This window comes from Parasteatoda tepidariorum, chromosome 1 (assembly GCF_982258835.1).
Source record: "Parasteatoda tepidariorum strain Cologne lab strain chromosome 1, Ptep-v5.0, whole genome shotgun sequence".
Lineage (NCBI taxonomy): Eukaryota > Metazoa > Arthropoda > Arachnida > Araneae > Theridiidae > Parasteatoda > Parasteatoda tepidariorum.
Window position 1 is genome coordinate 44447509 of NC_141755.1, and position 19951 is coordinate 44467459.

The window sequence follows — 19951 nt, forward strand, 5'->3', positions numbered from 1 at the left end:
CATCCTGAGGGATGTTTCCCAGACCGTCGCCAATAGCCCATTGTTCAGCTCTAGTGCGACGTAAATGAACAACAACAACAAGATCATCACTGCTACTTAACTTCAGAATAGGGCGCATCACCCTGTAATTTCGCAATGGTCTCTAACTTTTATAATTTTCAAATTTATAAATTAGCTATTATGTGTGCAGGGGTCTGTCCAGACATTTTGTGAAAGGTCCGTTTTTCGTGAAATTGTGAAAAAATTACTCACATTCTTTCAATCAGGGTCCGCTATGCAAATAGGGTCCGTTATTGCAAAAAAAAAAAAAAAAAAAAAAAAAAAAAAAAAAAAACTTTTTCAAGGAGTTTTTAAATTGTAAAGACATACATGATAATGCTCAACACTGTAAAATTATAATTAAAAAAATTAAATTTTAAAAAATAAACAATTGCTGCTTCTAAATTAGAGATGCAACATACAAATATTTGGTATTTAGCCTATACTGCTGAACGCAGAATATTCATTTCGGACGAATAATGGAAGAATCGTCTGCCGAAGACAAAACTTAATTCGTTTACATCCATCTTTCTTGTTTTCTGCCCTGGAAAGGGTTTATTCGATTGACAAAATAATAATGAAAATAAACAAATTTTTGAAGGGTCCGTTTTTAAGTTAAAATATTTTGTGAAGGGTCCGTTTTTAAGTTAAAATATTTTGTGAAGGGTCCGTTTTTATGGAAAGATATTTTGTGAAGGGTCCGTTAACGGACCCAAATTTCTTCTAAACAGACCCCTGGTGTGTAACAAACAACTAATTTCTTGAGGGCCAAGTCACGAACATTAATCACATAATGATCATTAGTTTCAACGATATTTATCGCAAACGATAATTATGGGTTTTACAATAAATACAGTGTATAACATAATTATCGTTAATATACGGATTATGATCGACAATACAGTTTTGACTCCATTTATTTCAAACTTTGACCACATGAATAATTGTAGACCAAGTTTCTGTTGCAAACACGATTTAAGGAAAATAGTTTGTTAAAGGTAAAGGAATGTCGATTTACATTTTTAGTTTATTCTCTTTTCTTTAATTTTATTCCTAAAATTAATATTAATAACTGAAATGCGCTTACAGTAATAACTGCCTTGTCTGGAATGGAAGCACTTGGAAAATGACCAGGCCGGTGATTGGCGGCATGGAAAATCAAATCTTTAAACCACAAAACAGCATACTCGTCCCCATCTAAATCAGAACCTGCGATAATCACAATTTGAATTACTTATTAATTCAACATCCACACCGCAGATACAAATCATAAATTTAATTTTAAAACGTTTATAAAATTGAATGACTTATAATTCGATGAAAAAAACTTCTGTATCATTAATCATGGCAAGACAGCTCAGGGAGGGCCTGAAACTTCTAAACCAGATGTTGATCTTTCTATACTATTCCAAAAAGCAAACTGATGATGTAAAGTTGTTAATAAATCAAACATTAAGTTTCTTAATATGTTATTAATAGACAAAATTAGGAAATCATAATTAACATAGTACATATAAGTAAATGGTTAAAAATGTAAAAACATTTTTTTACGTTTAAGCTCGTGAGTATGCTTTTTAAAATGACATTCACTACTGAAAGAACGATAATTAGTTTATGCGCACCAAAAATTTATTTGTTAGATTAAAATGTATTTTAAGCGCTTATCTACCAAATTTTAAAACGCTGAATTGCCAAGTGTTGTATTCGTTTAGGTGGAGAATTGGCCGTCAAAGGTAGCTAATAAATAAATTTAGAATATTAATTCACATTGCAATGAATCGTTAGTTTCAGATAAGCGTTCTAAAAACGGAGAACACCTAAATAGCTTTTGATCATGGTAACGCTTAACTTGGTGCGCTTCTGACACTTGCCAACTAAGCTTCAATTTTATTTTTGTTACGATCAAGTAAAGATGAGCCGTTATTAGTTAAAACTTAAAGATCTTTTCTAACAAGTTTCAAAATTCTGTCTTTTGGTCAAGTCGACCAGAGAAATCATCGCCATAGAAAAATTAGTTGTCTTAAATAGGCTAAAAAGAGTTTTAAAAGCAAAAATTAGGAAGCTTTGATGAGCCTTAAATGGTACCGCAGATCTTCTGAAATAGTGTAAATCACAAAAAACATAAAAACAAAATTTAATGAGTTGCCAGAGGTAGTAGATTTGATTGTTGTGAATGCGCTGCTTAGAAGAGAAGCATTCCAATGCCAACAAAAATAGTGATACTATTATTAATAATAGTGATATTGTTCATAGTGTAAATAAACTCCACAATTGAAACTACCTGGTATACGAAGTTTGAATGGGGTACAATTTCAGTCTTTGATTCCGAATAATGATAATTTATCGTGTATACAAAAATTTAATTATTTAAAGGCGTTGTGTGAAGCAAATATCTGATAAAACATTTAAATCTTATAAAAAGATCTGAAAAAAAATATTGTTGATGCTCATGATATTTTTTTTTTAAAATTTTGATAAAATTCTAACAGAAAATGGTGAAGATTTGTGCTCTTGTAAAAGCACTAAAGGTATGAGAAAACTAAGTCATCTGATATTGTATTAATAAATATATTTTGGCAAAAGTTATATAAAGAAAGTAGTAGGAATCATCACTTAAGATCTCAGATGTCCCGGATTTCGATGAATTCCAATTTTATTAGTATCGGTATTTTTTTCAGTATCAGCCTAGAAAACTTAAATAGAGATGTTTTATACAAGAATTCTCATTGTTTATAAAAGTGCATTTAATTTAAGTATGGATATACCATGTAGATATACCATAGTTTTCTACGCGATACAAAACTTTGTTTTAACTATCTTGATAAATTTAATTTAGCTTCTCAATGTAAATTAACCCCTTCCTTCTCGCTCCCTTGAAAATGACGGGCTGAGATTTTGCCAGCTATTTCTCGCTCCCGTGATATTGACGGGTTGGAGTGTTCAGTAGTAATGCGCCAATAAGAATAAAACTAATTCATTTCTTTTGCTCGGAAAACAGTTTATTTCCCATTTTACACACCTGATGGCAGTACCAGGATATTTTCAAGGTAATTGTAGATAGTTAGTTTATTTTAAACTAGTTGCAGCACTAATCAAATGCGCAATACAAATACAAAAGCCAAAAAATAGGCACTTTTATGACCGTTTTCTTGAAAAATAACCGATCCTTAAGGGGTTAAGGGGCTGGGATAGCCTGGTTGGCTGGATTCACGCTCGTGAGGACTGGAGTACGAATCCAGCCTTTCGAAGACTCCTCGTGTAGTAAATGGTGACTGGTGCACGTTAAATCTGTCGGGTCACAGAGTCGTCCATGTTCTCATAACAAATTATACCTCTGGGGGAATTGGAGATTGATCATTCTCTGGTTCCGATCAAAATTGCGATTTATGAATGAATGGATGGCTTATGAATGGGTCGGCCATATAAGCGGGTGCGAATTCTTAGCTATAGATGGCGCCACTGAAAAACAAGCACAATCGCACCCCGTGCTTTAATGGCTTACGACAAAAACATTGTAAATTAACGTATAAAAAATGCGGATCTATGAACAATTAGTTCTTACACCGATAAAATGACATTAAACTCAAAAATTATTATATTTCCCAAATAGAAAGCAATAATTCCCATAACTAAGTTTATTCAGATTCCCAAAATAAAGGTAAAGTAAAGGGGCTCCACCTAATTTAAGTGTTGATTATCGCCATTTTAAATAGGAAACATAATGTTTTGCTATGCACAGCGAAAGTGTTCATTCATGATAAATTTGGCAGGAGACATTGGCGTCCCAGATTAATTTATTGACCACCGAGTTAGCGAATCCTGTGTGATTGTTTGGAGAGGAGTTATCGACCATGCCAACCTTCATCTATCAAAACGAATCGAGTTATCACGTTTTATATACTAGTTAGTGAACTGATGTTTAATAATCGTAGTGGTAGTAACGCCACAGTGATTAATGAAAGAAAAGAATGGTTGTAAATATTACCCCTCCAGTTACTTTGAATATTTTTAAACTCTCAAGTTCCAAGTAACATTGAATTAGAAAATCTAGACTCTTTCAAACCGCGTAAAATTCGTTTGAAGTTAACCGCTTATGTTTTTTTAAAACTTTAAAAGTAAACAAAATCGAAATTAATAATTCGTTTTAATTGATAGATTCTTCTTTCGGATATTTCGTATCAGTGAATTTGCCTAATGTTTATTTAACTCCTAAATGATTTAGAAAAACTAACTTTGTTACTTCGAATCGGTTGCTGAAGATAACGCTGCGAAAAAGTGATGAGAAAAATCATTTTTTTGAAGAAAAAAAAAACCATTATAGAGACGAAATCGAAGACACGTGGGTGGTCATTTGAAAAAAATATCCCTAGTGTTTAAATGATTCGAAGGAAATAGCCTTAAAAATATTAGATTCAGTTAGAAGAAAATTAAATAGCAGTTCGGAACTCTGTAGTTGGTATGGATGGTGTTTTCTCCATTAAGGAGCATTGCAAGCTCTTGACCGCCTATACATCCGGGTTTGCATTTCTTGTATACGTGTCCTTGTTACCAGATTTATTATTTGTGTTTAAAAGAAGAATCGTCATTTGAAGACCTGTCATTTAAGACGTAAGAATCATCACTGAAATAAAGAATCGTTATAAAACACTTCTTACCTTGTCAACAATATACCAACTTCGAAATTTAAACCGAAATAATTTTTAAAGGAACTCTCAGTTCGAACAATACGCTTGCATTAATATATGATAGTGCACGGCTTGCACCAAGAACAAACAGTAATAAAGAAGTAAAAAGAGGCCAAATTAGATCTGCCAAAAAAAAAGAGTTCTTTCTAAATCTAGCAACCATGTCACCTTTTACACCATTACATCTCTAAATTACTAAAACAAATTTTCACTTCAAACAGAATTCCAGAATTGCTTAATACCTTATAAAATACAGAAAAGTTGAGATCAGAAATTACATAATTTATTTCTTTTATTATAACCATAAAACTATCTGTTTTAAAATATCGCCTAGCAGAATAAACTGTAGCAAGCAGTTGTATACTTTCTAACCGGAAGAAGAAAAGATCAAGAGCTCAAGAGTATTGCTGTTTACATTTATATTGAAAACACCATTAATAAAGAATTCATGTTTGAAAACAAAAAGTTAGCACTCATGCAAATGGTGGAGAAGGAGATAGATGAAGATACTACATTTCCCACTTGAGTGTTTTTCCCTCCTTTGACGAAACTTAAAAAGAGTTATGTTTGACGCCAATACACAATCTAGTAGTGGCGAGTCGTTGAACTCAATACAGATGAATAGTGGCAGCATACAAAATTATTTGTTTGCCATCATGCAGAACCTCAGAAGCTCTTATAGCTGCACCAAACATTTTTCTGCCGTAGGAATAAAAGTGCACCAATAATTTAGAATAATGCAGGTAATTTTGCCAGGGCTAAACAGAATTAAAAAGACTTCATAAATGTTTTTTTAACCATGGAAGAAGTCATTTGGAAAAATATTCCCCCTAGATCTCGGCGACATATCCTTAAATCTGGTATCTAATCGTAATCCAGTGTAAAATATTTAAACACCATTTAAAAAGTCAAATAGGAGATCCAAAACTTACTTAGAATTTTCTACAATTCTAACTCAAATAGTGAGTAACTCTCGGTCTCTTATTAATAGATCCTAATGAATTTAAAATTCGAACACATTTCTTATTGGATTAGTTAGAATAGAGAACATAGACATCTCAAAGATGTTGCATTGTAAAAATTTTATTGTACAAAATCCTACTCCACCGATTTGCTGCAAATTTCGAATTCTGACATTTAAAATTGCATAGATTAAATTAGTGTAAAGTTGTATATCATACAAAGAAATTTTTTCGCTGTAATTAAATAAAATAATAATAATTTCCACAATGCATTATCTTCCGATACACAAGTTTTATAACTGTCTACAAAAATTTCCGCTGTAAAACTATTGCAAATTATGGAGAAATACGCAAAAAGTGAAATTAACATTAAACGGGACTAAACTATCTCTCTCTTGCCTTGGGACCATATTTTCCATCTTACAGCTAACTTCTCCCGACACGTTTTGGAGATCAAGAATCCGAATACATCAACAATATTTATTCAAATACGTCTGTGTTTCTGATTTCGTTAATTAAAAATGTCATCAGCATATATTAATTAGCATATTTAAGGTTACGCCCTCGAACCATTTTGATACAGTTCCAGAACATGAAAATTTGATCATTAGAACAAAAGTAACTAAAGTATTCTAATTTTTAATGCAATGCAAAATTTGATTTGAATATACTTGCTTTTCTATTATTCTTTAATATCTTCAAGTGTATCAGGAAATTATAAAATATTGAAGAAATTTTTTTTCTCAGTAACTGTAAGGTTTGCCACCACTAGATGTCGCTACGAGATATGAACAAAACTTAAGGAGCGAAGCATTTTTTTGATGATGTGATTTACTATTATTTCTATATACTTCATTTTATGTTTGTGTTGTGGTATAATTATGCGTTTAAATAAGTTTGTTTTATGCCAAGAAAGGTTTAGTGTGAAAATTATTTCACATTATGAAAATTTGAAAAAGAACCTGCAAGTTTTACTGTAACATTATTTCCAATCTAATAACTCCAATATTTATTTTTGCCACACCCGCTTCATTGGTTGAGGTGCAAACGACGAGGGGAGGGAAGACCTCCTTTTTTCCAAAGGATACATTTTGACATCAAACCGTTCGATAGAACTGTTTCCTGATGGGTACTCCAAAGGTTTCGCACAACTAGATGGAAACTAAATTTCTGTACAAACATCAAGGAAATAGAGATGTTTCTCACCAAAGATGCACAATTTGAAGATGTGATAAGTCAAATTCTTCTTTCAATTAGTATTCGACAAAAGAAAAGAAAAAAAAAAAGACTCACCAGACATTTCGGTAGGATGAGGTCTCCTTCCATTCTGAGGAAATACAATACAATCCACAATATGTCCCAGTCTTCGTGTTACTTCAGCTCTATCAACAGCAGTGAACTTCCGCACATCTCCAGGCAGAACACATGGATTTTTGGTCACTAACACTTCACCTTTCATAAATACAGAAAGTAATATAATAAACAAACAAATATTTTGATATCAGAGTCAATCTGCAGCACTATCTTCCTAAATTCAAATTTGTCTGAATCAAAATTTACAGACATAAAGCAGATAAAAATTTTACACAAAAAAAAAAAATGTTGTTCTTTCAATTATATTTTCTTATACACTTTGAAATAATGGAATTGCAATTTTTTTTTTTAAAAAAAAAAAGAGTTTTTGAAGATAAAGAATTATTTTTTAAATTCGTATCGTCTTTTTAATTCTTTATTTTCCAAAATTCCAGGTAACTAAAGAATATTATTTGGAATTTTTGAAAGTCATCATTTACCTTTTACATATCTGTAGATTGGTAAACAAATTTTATCAAAAACCAGAAACAAAGAGTATTTGAGTAAGTTTAGGAATTAAAAATTACTTCTTTGTTTTTTCCCTCAATGACGATTTAAGCTCGATTTTTAAAAATTTGAAATGAAAAATATTTTTCAGATGTTGGGATGTTTTTTTTTCTGAAATGAAAAGTAATTTGCAAATGCTATGATAATTATCAGCGTCTGCTGTTGTGCTGGAGGATTTATTTCTGCTTCCTGGTTCAGTAATAATTAACAAGAAAAAATTATCCCGTAGTGGCAGGGATCTTTTTACAGAGTGTTTTTTTTTTTTTAAAAAAAAAAAGAAGGATGCACTCAGAGGAATTATTTTGTTGACATTTATTTTTATTGAAGGGCCCAGGACTATTGCAGAATAACTGCGTACCTCTTTTTTACTTTCAATTAACCCTTGAAGGGGTGACCCTCAAATGAATATATGATTATTTAAAACTGGAAAAAAAATTATCTAGATTTTTATTATAAAAAAAGCAGTTTGAAAGAGAAAACAAAAAGTTGTGGGAGCTGCTTTCCTAACTTTAGTACTATAAAGTCTTTCAGCTGTAGATCAAATGGTACAGGAACAATAAATTATTTTATTTACTGTGGTGCACTTCTCTGAGGTATGCATGGATGAGGGGTTAACCGGAAACTGCAAGACGTGACCTCACCGATACCGTATTTTTTTTTGAAGGCATGTTTAAATACGATTAAATTAAAATTATTAAATCAATCTAAAATTTAAACAATCAACGCCCCAGCGTCCTCAGCTGGTCTCGGTAAAATTATCGAACGTTGACCAGTCTGCGGCGATCAAAAAAGTTGAACTCTTTTTTTTTCCTTCAGAAAGGCAGCTTGCAACACCCCCTCAGCGACAGAATTCCAAAAAGAAAATATTATTTTAAACCCTAGCTGATCGATCCGTGAATTCTGATTCTTCTGTTTAAATCACGCCATGAATAGAAGCCTAAAAAAATTGAATATTTACGATTTTCCACGTAATCGCCCAATATTACGTTTCCTTCACGCTTATTATAATAAGTGTGTTCGACAGATATCTAATGAAATAATAAATGACTACCCTAGAGATTTAAAAGGTGGGAAATCCGTTTCAAAAAAGTTACAGAGAAAATGCGTTTGCGTTTGATTTAGGGACTTAAAATATCCGTCGCACGTTGACGGTTATAATGCCTGTCCCTCGAACCATTAAGATTGCTTGTTCGTGCACAAAAATCCGATCATTCGATTAAATATCGGTGTTCCGTTTCTTATTTTATGCACTGTACAGAAAGCAAAATTAAAAAAAAAATGAACCACCCTGAATAATTTTTGATCTAATAATCGGATTTTCACGTTCTGGGACTCAACCTTAAAGGTTTAAAGGGGTGACGTCAAATATTTTAATTAAGTATTGCAGACTAATTAAGTATTTAGGTTACGATATTGGACACAAAAACGTACTTTCTCCGAAAAGACACCTTTTTTAGATGAATTCCGATTTCTGAAGCTCAAAATAAGGGGTCAGAAATTTAGAATTCTGACAAATATTGCAGAGGAAATTGTAAAAATCACGAATGTTTTGTAATTTAGCGAATTTTTATTTATAATAATTTTGTAATCAATCGAAGCGAAGAAAAAATTTATTTTTAAAAGATAGAAAATTAAGCACTTTTCATAAACCCCAAATAAAAAAAAAAAGCATTCCCTTGAGGGCTTTTAAAAAACGTAAATAAGCACCTTAAGCACTTTTTAAAAAAGCTACGCACCTTGTTATAATAGCACCGGGACCAGGAACTGCTAAAGGTCCAATAAAATTTCTTACAAAAAATATAGTGTTTATAATTTTTTAAAAATTCAGAGAATGTAATTAAATCTATATAAGATTTACAATTTTGTATAAAGGCTCATCAAAAATTCTACAAAATATGAAAATAATGAGTTTTGTGCTTTGAAATAGGGTCCCTCAATAAATTTTGTACTCAGACACGTAAAACTTTGTTAAGCTTAGGCTGTCGATCTCCCCCTTATTCCCTCTCTACCTCTTCACAGTTGCATGGGAATGTACTACGTTATTTTCCTCTTTCTTAATATTTATTTTTTGCCTTTAAGTGTTAAACATATTTTTTAAAACTTCCAAGGAGCTTTCTATTAGATCTATGTACAATGTAGTTTTCAGTTCCATAATAATTTCCTACTTATAAAATTTTTAATCTATTTAAAAATCAAGACAGAAACCAACGTACTTTCTTCTCCTATGACTATCCACAATTTAATGGTGAAAGCATGCGAAGTGTATACAGGTAGAGAGTTCTGTTCTACGCCACCTGCAGCCCCTTTCGATAGCCAATCTCATTCCTCTTGAGCTCTGCAGCTTTCGTAGGCTCAGCATAGACAGATATAGAAAGGAAGGGGTGACCGTGATTGATCCGATCTCCACCCTCTCACAGAAAGCAGAGATTATCGAAACAAAACAGAACAGAACTACTGTTGGCCGACATTTTAGTGTTTTTTAGGGTATGAATCTTTAATAAACGTATAATCAAGTTGGACTAAAAATAATTTCTATAACTGTAATGTCCAATTAATAAGGATCGCTTAAAAACAAGAAAACATTTGAGAACTTTGACGTAGAAAATACTAATATACGCATACACCATGAATTAATCAACACAATCACGCCTAAAATGGTAAATCCTTCTTCATGGCCGTAAATTGCCATTCAGAGCTTGACTCCTAGGAAACATAACTAATCTCGGCACAATCAAGGTGGTCAACGGCCATACCATGATGAAAATACCGGTTCTCGTCCGATCACCGAACTCAAGGATCATCGGGCGCGGTCAGTATTTGGGAGGGTGACCACCTGGGAACACCGCGTGCCGTTGGCATATTTTTAAAGCCGGCCAGGTGGCCGAGTGGTTAGCGTGCCTGACTGCGAAGCCAATGGCTGCGGGTTCGAATCCTACTCTGGGCATGGATGTTTCTCTCTCTCTCTCTGTGTTGTCTTCTGATGTGTAAATGTATGAATGTGGCCCACCCTATGAACGGGTATTTGAGGCAGTGTGGCGTGGGTAATGTTGCTCGCCTCCGTGACTTTGCCCACGGGGTAACGATAAATGAGCAACAATTCTGGCATCTTCTAAGGCGAAGAACGAAAGTTCAGTGCCTGCAGTTATTAAAAAAAATCATGGTGTCTGGTGTCACCTCAGTACATTGTTTTACCCCACTCTACCCTTTATATACCAAACTACTTTTAAAAAAGGAAAATACTAAAGTATAATTTGCTCTATAACAGTAATAAGGCCATATTTTACTGCTAAAGACTAATAAAACATATTATTTTAACATCAGAACTATTTTGTTTAGAACAGAAATTTTTAAGTTTCCAGTATATAAGGAGTTTTTATTGCATTTGCTGAAAATACTAACATATGACCTCGGAGTTCATCATCGAAAATGTTAAATTGTTTATCGAGTTTCCGTTTCATAAAATGACTGAAATAATAAAAGGGTTTGAACAATGTATATAATAAGTAAACAGCCCCTAAACAAATTTTTCAATTTCTACAAAAATCGTTAATAAAATAAAAAGATGTTGGATCAAAAATCTAAATCTTTAGATTTTTCAAATTTGTTTACTAAAATTCGGCATTTATATTTCTAGAAACTGAGATACTCTGAAAAAAAAAGCACGCACACACACTCACCAAAAAACAGAAAAGAAAGAAATTACAGAACCAAGAGCTAAATTCCAGGACAAATAAGAATAAAGTATTTTTATCGGGGAAATAAGGACAGCTACGAATTCAGCATTTTAAATTAAATGACCTAAAAATATCTTTAAAAACTTAAAATTTCTCTTTAGAGTAGCATGATTTTTTTAACATTGGCATCGGAAATGAAGTACTAATTCTGTAGAAATTCAAAAATGGAAAGTTAATGAAAACATATTTACCTCTTAATATGACTGTATCGTGTGTTGTTTCACCTTTTGAAATATCTTTTGTATACTTAACAAATACTTCCCCTTCTTGAAGCAATCCTGTTTCATCCAGTACCCCCAACATATTTCGTCCAAGGCTGGGATCAATTATAATATTTGCTCTTTTTTTGATATTCTCTATAAAGAGAGGGATATCATTGACTACCGTACAAAAAAGATACTTTAAAATGAACTATATTTTTTTAATATTTTCACAGCATAACTTTCTAAACTTTAAATCGTAGTTGGTTTTAAAAAAAGCAGAATATAAAAAATGGTTCAATGAATAATTTAAGTTTGTATTTAAATAAATAAAATACATTTATCAAAAATTGTGCAAAAGTTTAGTTATCATAAAAAATTACAAAATCGATTGGTTTAAATCAATCAAAAAACTTTAAAAACAGTATTCATAAATCTGTAAATGAAATAAAATAAGCATTTTTTTACATCATTCCTTCATCAGTGCAACAGGCTGTTGCACTGATGAAGGTTGCCCTTTGAGCATCCGAAACAGCTGTCTGCTTTTAATAATATTTTTGTGCTCTTTAACGTTGTTTACCTTAGTTTGTATTTTAGCACAAAGGTCGCCCCTTTGTGTATTTAACAAAAATCACGTTAAAAAAAGAAAGAAAATAGAATGTAATAAAAAAACGGAACAAAACACAAAACGAGATTTATAAAGCGAGTAGCGAATTAATTTATCTTGCTTCTTAATCATGATGATAATATTAATTTTAATTTTTTTGGATTTGGGTATTATAAAAGAAGAAAATATCTGCTTTGTTGATTTATACGATAAACGAAATGATGTTTATTTTAATATATAAATAAACTAATTACTTGGAATTTTAAGGTTTCTAAAAACATCTATTTAAATACCATTTTTAATCAAATGAATAGAATTAAAAGAATATGTAGTAATGTTCATTTATCCAAAAAACAAATAGACAAACTCCTTCAAAATTTGATTTAAAAAAAACGGATACCTAACTAAAGTAACTAAATTCTGAGTTTTATTTTTCAATGCCCACCTGAAGAATGACCTTGGTCATACAAGCATACGAGGGCAGATTTGTTGCCCACTCTTTCAGGGAAACCATATTAAGTGGGTCAACGTTGCTCCCACAGTAAGGACACATAGTACAGAGATTGAAAGAACATCCATGCCTTGCCCGGGATTCGAACCCAGAATATTTTTGATGCAAGGCCAGTTCTATGACTCCTACACTGGCCGGTCGGCTAAAATCATTCAGTTAATTGCATGCCATCATAAAAAATTTACTAAAAACTTCTTTGTTAATTTATATATTTTTACCACGTGCAAATCCATTTCGGACAAATTCCTGCAAAACGGGTAATTCATGTTTTTCTCTCTCTCTCTTTCTCTAAAATAAATGTTAATTTTCTAAAATCATTAAAATTGTATAATTAAATATCAATCTTATTAATTATAAACTTCTTTAAATTATCCAGTATATTACCTTGATCACATCTATTTTCGGGCCGATCCTTGGTAGATAACAAATCAAACACGCTTCAGTACTGCAGTAAGAATGCGCTATAAAACAAAATCCCTCTATTTACGCTCTTAGCCCGATTTCTTCTTCTGTTGTCATATTTTGTAATTTGGTAATCTTATTTAAATCATTCTTGAAAGATTACGATATGTGTAAATTCATTTGAATCCGCTACTCGCTTTATAGATTTCGTTTTGTTCTGTATTTCCCTTACATTTTATTTTTTGTTTGATATGTTTTATTTCGCATATACCATTTACTTAATGTGTTCTATTTTCGGTTCAATTTTGAGTGCTCCTCACACTATTGTGTTGATATATTTTGCTTTGGCTATATTGATACTATATTAGAAAGCACTCCTCTTTGCTGATATAATCACATGACCTGATGAAGAGATTACATCTTTTCATCATTTTGTTTTCTAGCTTTTGCAAAATATATTTTTTGAAATAATTATTATTATTTTTTTTAAATAATTTTTCTTCTTCTCTATTCATTCATCTTTATTATTTTCCATGTTTTCTCTATATTTTTAACACAACTCAACTAAAAATATTTATCAAAAACAAAACTAAAAGAAAACACCTTTTTTTTGAATTTATGAAATGTTTTGTAAATTCTTAAATCAATGTTTAATTTAAATAAATGAATTTTTAAAAAAATATAAAATAAAATAAAATTATGATTTTAATTGTGATTTAGATCAAGCTTTTTTAAATCAACGATACATGTTTATACGTCATCTGAATTCACCTGATTATTTTGATAATAGAAATTAACTACTCCTGAATGAATGAGAAAATTAAATTAATAAATGATATAAAATTCTTACCAACGTGATGACGATGAAGAGCGAGCAACAGTGACCTAAAGAAAGGTTCTGTCGTAAGAAAAATTCCAGATTTAGATATTTCTTTGTACTTAAAAATCTCCGAGGGTGTTTTGGAAGCCAAAAATGCGGCAGCTTGTTCCTCTTCGAAAAGCATATCTGTCAAATTGCGGAGCATACTTTCTTGCAGTCTCAAAAATGTCCTGTGACGCACTCCCAAGTCATTCAGCAGAGTAATGAATGGTCTATTCAACTGGAGGCTGACTGAAATATAATATATATGTGTTAAGAAATGGGTGGTTGTTGACTTCCATCGGTGAAAGTTGACAATCACATTATCGCTTTGGTAAATGTCTGAAATATATAATAAGTCTGGTTAAGTGCCACTGTCCGATATGTCCTAGATCAATGCTTTTTTAAGGTCAAGTACCATGGCCAGTACGTATTTAACCGTTACTCCGAACACTAATGTTCATCTAATCTATCCTCAGCAGATATTAAAATATCGAATGAATATAATAATATCAACGAAAAAATTAATATCAAATCGGATATAACAAATTTCGGTCATTCACCAAAGCGACTATGTGATTGTTGACATTCACCGGTGAAATTCGATATTCTCTAAGATTTCGGTAATTCACGGTAACAATTATAAAGTCATTATAAATTTTCAATTCAATATTATCGAACATTCTGAAGAGAATACAAGGTGTCCAAACAAATGATCGACTGATTTCAAGATTAAATATATTAGAAACAAACGGTATGTCTATTATGAAAGTTGTAAATATTTTAAGCAGAAGTGTTAGAATTTAATTACAACAGTTGCCAACAGATGACGCTGTATGAGTTCTTGAAAATAATGTATGTGCCGAAAAATTCAAATCGAACCTGTGATGTTTCAGTACCAGGAAGACACGTTATTTATTAGAATACACGGCTTAGACCTTATCCTGTACGATAAACCTCCTTTCACGTTTTAATGCTAGAACTGTGGTCGTATATGGCTGCCATCTGTGCCATAATTTAAAAAAAAGAAAGAAATAGTTAATTATTATTTAAATTTCAATTGCGGATAATTTACAATTTAAAAGAAAAGTTTAATTATTAAAAATTTCAGATTTATTATCTTACGACATTTTGAGTGGGTCAAAAATAAATATTTTGAATTAAGACTATTTATGTTTTCAAAAAAAAGGAAGGAGTAAAAATAAAAATTAATTTTTTTCCAACTGATTATTAGATACATACAAAAAGTAAAGTCTTGATCATGTTGATCGAAATGGTAATTTACTGATATTATTTTCTCAAAACCCGTTTTTCGTCTCTACATTTTTTTACGTGATCCGATCCATGAGTGATCGAATCACAGTAAGGTCGCGAGATAAAAATAAAAAATTAAAAAAAACGAACAGCTGTTGATAGGGAAGAGACTGCATCTTTTGCGCTTGCCAGCAGATGTATCAAGATGGATTGCAAACTCATCGAAAAGAGCAAGGGAGCTTCTTCACTTGTTCGATAAAAAAAACGATAGGTAGGGCACTCCATTCCTACACTGCACCAATAGCGAATTCATCTAAGGAGCAAGAGAGAGCTTAACTTCAAAGAATATTCGATGAAATATCCCTATAGAGCACTCCATTCTTACACAAGGTGAATGGCGGACTCATAGGTAAAGGGTGCTTCTTCTACCGCGTCGAAGAGGCATAGCTCCAGCCAGAGGGCAAAGTAAAAGGTAAAAATAGAATTTAATGTTCTTCCAAGACAGCCATGGCGTGAGGCCAGTATAATTTGGTTGGTAGGGCACTGGGCGCATGTCCTAGAGTTCGTGGGTTCGATCCCCGCCGGCCGAAGACTTCCCGTGTAGTAAATGGTGACTGATGCACGATAAATTTTGTCGAGTCGCTAAGTCCTCCATGTTCCCATAACAAATCAATACCTCTGGGGGTTCTGATCCAGGAGTGTCCTTGCCTTCTGGATTAGTTCAAAAATTACAAGACAACGGAGTTGAACATTAGCAGTCGTAAACCCAAAAATTGGGGCGGTTGTTCAAAGACGGATATAAGCCATTGTGAATGCGTTCTTCACAGTGTATTTATACTGGCTTATTTTTACCACAAATTTGAAGTTCTTCGCAAGCTTATTTTTGAACAACTTAAAATTTACCACTAGATTTTTATTTTTGGTGAGGTCAGAGAAGAACCAAGTTAAAACTAAAACCGAAAAAATGACGAAATCGTAAGTGTCAATCAGAGAGGCCGACAAACAGGTGCAAAGGCAACTGGCAGACAGAGAATTTCAATGGCGCGTCACTGCATCTGATGTAAAACTAAAATCCAAAATTTCTGTATAAAGTTTTTACAGCATTCACAATAATCATACCTTTGCTTCCAAGTTACTGAAATCAGACAGTTATTCGCTGGACACACCTCGAAATCTTATGCAAAACATTTATACAAAATAACAGCAGGATGAGAATGTAATGAAAAATTTCAAAATAAAATAACTCCATTTAAGCAGCAAACAAAAAATAAAACATCAGCTATATTATGCATGGTAGTAAAAAATGTTTTTATATATGCTTTCAATTACAGATTCTTATAATAAAGAATGATAATCAGTTTTTTTTTATAATTAACTTAGGGAGGAGAGTAGTTGAATCAAAAATTAAAATTTCAACTAAAATGTATTTTTGTGGACCAATAAATTTCATAATTTCTTACGACGGCATTTTAGAAATATTTCTTTTTACACCATTGCAGCGGACCGTGACAAAATATAGGTGACACAGCGACATTGTCGAAGAACGTTACAGCAAAAAGAAATTTCATTTAGAAAGTAAAAGATTTTGGTTTTCTTTTCTGCAGAAATTTTTAAGATAATATTTCTCTAAAATTATACTTAAATGCCTTTTTCGCGCATCAGAGAGGAAAGAAATGTTCATGATTTTTCTATCCTTATTAGAAAAGAATGAAAAATACTAAATAATGAAGTAAAAAATTTCGTTTCTGCAGAAATGTTTGAAGGATTTTTTCTTCATATTTATTTTCAAAAGATGCCTTTTTTTAAGCATCAGAGAGGAAGAAAATGCTTGTAAATGCTTATTTAAGAATAAATAAAATTCAATAATGACTAGTTTACGCTAGAATTTTAATTAAAAAATGTAGGGAAAAAAACGAAATCGCGAAAGTTAAAAAGACAGTTTCGTTCAGAAACCCTTTTCTTTCATTCACATATATATTTTTTCAAGAAGACCATATTTTACATTTCAATAAAATTTGGCTGTGAATGGGAATTTTGTTACAAATTCAAATTTATAACAAAAGAATGTCTTATTTTTTTTTTTATTTTTTTTTAGATTTAGTTGAAATAAAATCTATCCAGTATTTTTTTTAAAAATTAAGTACATGAAAATTTTGAAATGAAGAATCCAATTCGCGTGATTTCGCCGTCGATATTTTTTCGGTAGATACTGCTACGGATTTTGCGATTTTTAATTATTATTATTGATGTGATGATGATTTACGAAATGGCAAAAAAAAGGAAATAATTAGTGTGTTTTCCTTTTACAAAATGTGAGAACATCGAATATTACATATTCATATAAAAAATATATCCAATTTAATTTTATACAAACAGGTTTTTTTTGTTAACACACCATTTCAGTTAATTTAAATTTAGTTAGTAGCACATATATGTGTTATTATTAAAAGTGTCTTGCAGAAAGATATTAAGGCCAGAAAGGTTTGTCGCAGAAAGCTAAAAAATGTATGTCAATATAATATTTCGCACCAAAAACCGTTTTTTACGTCCACGTGATCCTTTGAATGGTATTTTGGATGGTATCAAGGACGTATACTCACATTGAATAATTTTTAGAAACTAAACAACACAAATCAAAAGATGTAACACTATAATTTGATGCAATGAAGAACTTGCCTTGCACCAAAATATTTATAGGGTAGTCATTGGTGGTCATATAAAGTTTACAGTGACCATCGGTGCTCTAATAATTATTTGAGAATCGTCTAGAGAAAACGTCAAGTTACCACTTTAGAATCGAATCTAAGTTACATCGTACTGCAGCCAATCTAACAGGGGTCTGTCCAGACATTTTGTGAAAGGTCCGTTTTTGTAAAATTGTGAAAAAATAACTCGTAATTTGTGAATATAAAATAAGCGTTTAGTCATATTCTTTCAACCAGGATCCGCTTTTGTGAATTTGTGCAAATAGGGTTCATTATTGCAAAAAAACTTTTTCAAGGAGTTTTTAAATTGTAAAGACATACAAGACTATGCTCAACACTGTAAAATTAGAATTAAAAAAATTAAATTTTAAAAAATAAACAGCAATTTCAGTTACTAAATTAGCGATGCAACATACAAATATTTGGTATTTAGCCTATACTGCTGAACGCGGAAAATTAATTTTGGACGAATAAAGGAAGAAGCGTCTGCCGAAGACAAAATTTAGTTCATTTACATTTGTCTTTCTCCCCCCCCCCTTCCTGGGAAGGGTTTATTCGATTAACAAAACAATAATGAAGATAAACAAATTCGTGAAGGGTCCGATTAAAAGATAAATTATTTTGTGAAAGGTCCGTTTTTTCTAAACAGACCCCTGTCTAAGGAATACAAAATCATCCGTTTCATTTAGGGACGATTTGCCTGATCATCAATGTTTAAAGATAAATCTTAACTCTAAGCAATAGTCTTAAAAAAATATTTGGTTGCAACTAAACTTCTATAGCTAGTTTCTCACGGTAAACTTATCTCCCTTAACTTAAATTAGATGGAGTAGAAAAGTAGAATAGAATGCAAATATTAAGAAACAAAAATCGATGCAGATAAAAGTTGAAAAATAACTGAATAACATTACTTGGAGCACTTGTTTTAGCGATTTCCAATCTTTGATTTTGAGGGGAATCAAATTTTTTCATGCTCTTTCGAAACACTATGTCCGCATCTTTTAAGGTAGGATCTACTACCAGCATGCCTTTATAGCCACCATACCGTATCTGGAATGCACTGCAGAGTTTATCATGGCCCAGAGCATTGCGCACCTATAGGGAAGGAAATGGAATAAGCTCTCTCTGTCTCTTTATATAATAATTACATATAACACAAAAAAAATTTTTTTATTTCTTTTTTTAAATTCTCTTTCTTAATTTACTATTCAAAATATAAACTAACCGTCGTTGAACAGCCGACCCAATTTTATGAGTTTACGACTACTAATGTTCAACTCCTTAGCCTTGTAATTTTGAACTCAATCCAGAAGACAAGGGAACTCCTGGATCGAGTATTGGGAGAAATTTGCCTTCGTGGAGGACATATTGATGGAGCTAACCTGCATTTGCGTTACATAGAGAGGAAGACCACGAGAACCTCCCACAGTTAACCTGACGGCAAGGGGACTCTAATCCATGATCCGTCTACCACTGAGGATATTTCACGTCGGCCCTGTGGTCAGTGCAAGCTGGGTGCGGATTTCGTATCGCCTGGGATTCGAACCCGGTTCGCCTCGTTGGAAGGCGAACGCCTTATCCCCTGAGAAATTGCGACTATCTTTGAAACGTGTCATAGCATATGTTTACGCTAGCAACTGTTCATTCCATTCTATTATGAGTAAGCCAAGCCATAGCCACCGAGAAATAAGGCCGTTGAAATCACTAAGGTCTTTTAGTGACGTCACAAACAATGGTGTATATCTGATTAGCCGCCAGTTTCAAATATTTGTCATTCATTGAATTTTATCAGGAATTCAATAAACAGATTCCACTAATAGAGATATTTTCTGAAGACCGGGAACGCTGTATTAAGTTCACCAGATCTTTTAACGTGCTTCTCGTGAGAGCTGTATTAAGTTCATCGAGATTTGAGCGCTTGTTGTACTGAAGCACTGATGGTACTGACATCTATTGGTCTTTGAGAGTCTCGGTGACCACTTTTATCAACCTTCGAAGAGATTAAGGATGTACAGTATCGGTTCTTGTTAAGAACTCGACTTCGTGCACAGGTCTTCGGGCTGCCGAAGCGGGGGAACCATTCCCACATGAAATCAAAATTCTGACAGCATGTTTTTGGATTATCCTTTTGAA

At 32.3% G+C, this 19951-nt stretch overlaps 1 protein-coding gene and 1 pseudogene across 1 annotated transcript in view; one reads left to right on the plus strand and one right to left on the minus strand.

The window, feature by feature from the left end:
• Positions 1-19951, minus strand: part of LOC107447298 (uncharacterized) — a 49547-nt gene that overhangs the window by 6604 nt on the left and 22992 nt on the right. Inside the window, exons 3-7 of the mRNA XM_087162559.1 lie at positions 18730-18913; positions 13851-14111; positions 11472-11636; positions 6980-7138; positions 1127-1248 (exon numbers count right to left, since the gene is read on the minus strand). Of these exons, the coding sequence (XP_087018685.1) occupies positions 1127-1248; positions 6980-7138; positions 11472-11636; positions 13851-14111; positions 18730-18913 (891 nt within the window). The remainder of the gene's footprint in view (positions 1-1126; positions 1249-6979; positions 7139-11471; positions 11637-13850; positions 14112-18729; positions 18914-19951) is intronic.
• Positions 10286-10404, plus strand: LOC122272069 (5S ribosomal RNA; annotated as a pseudogene).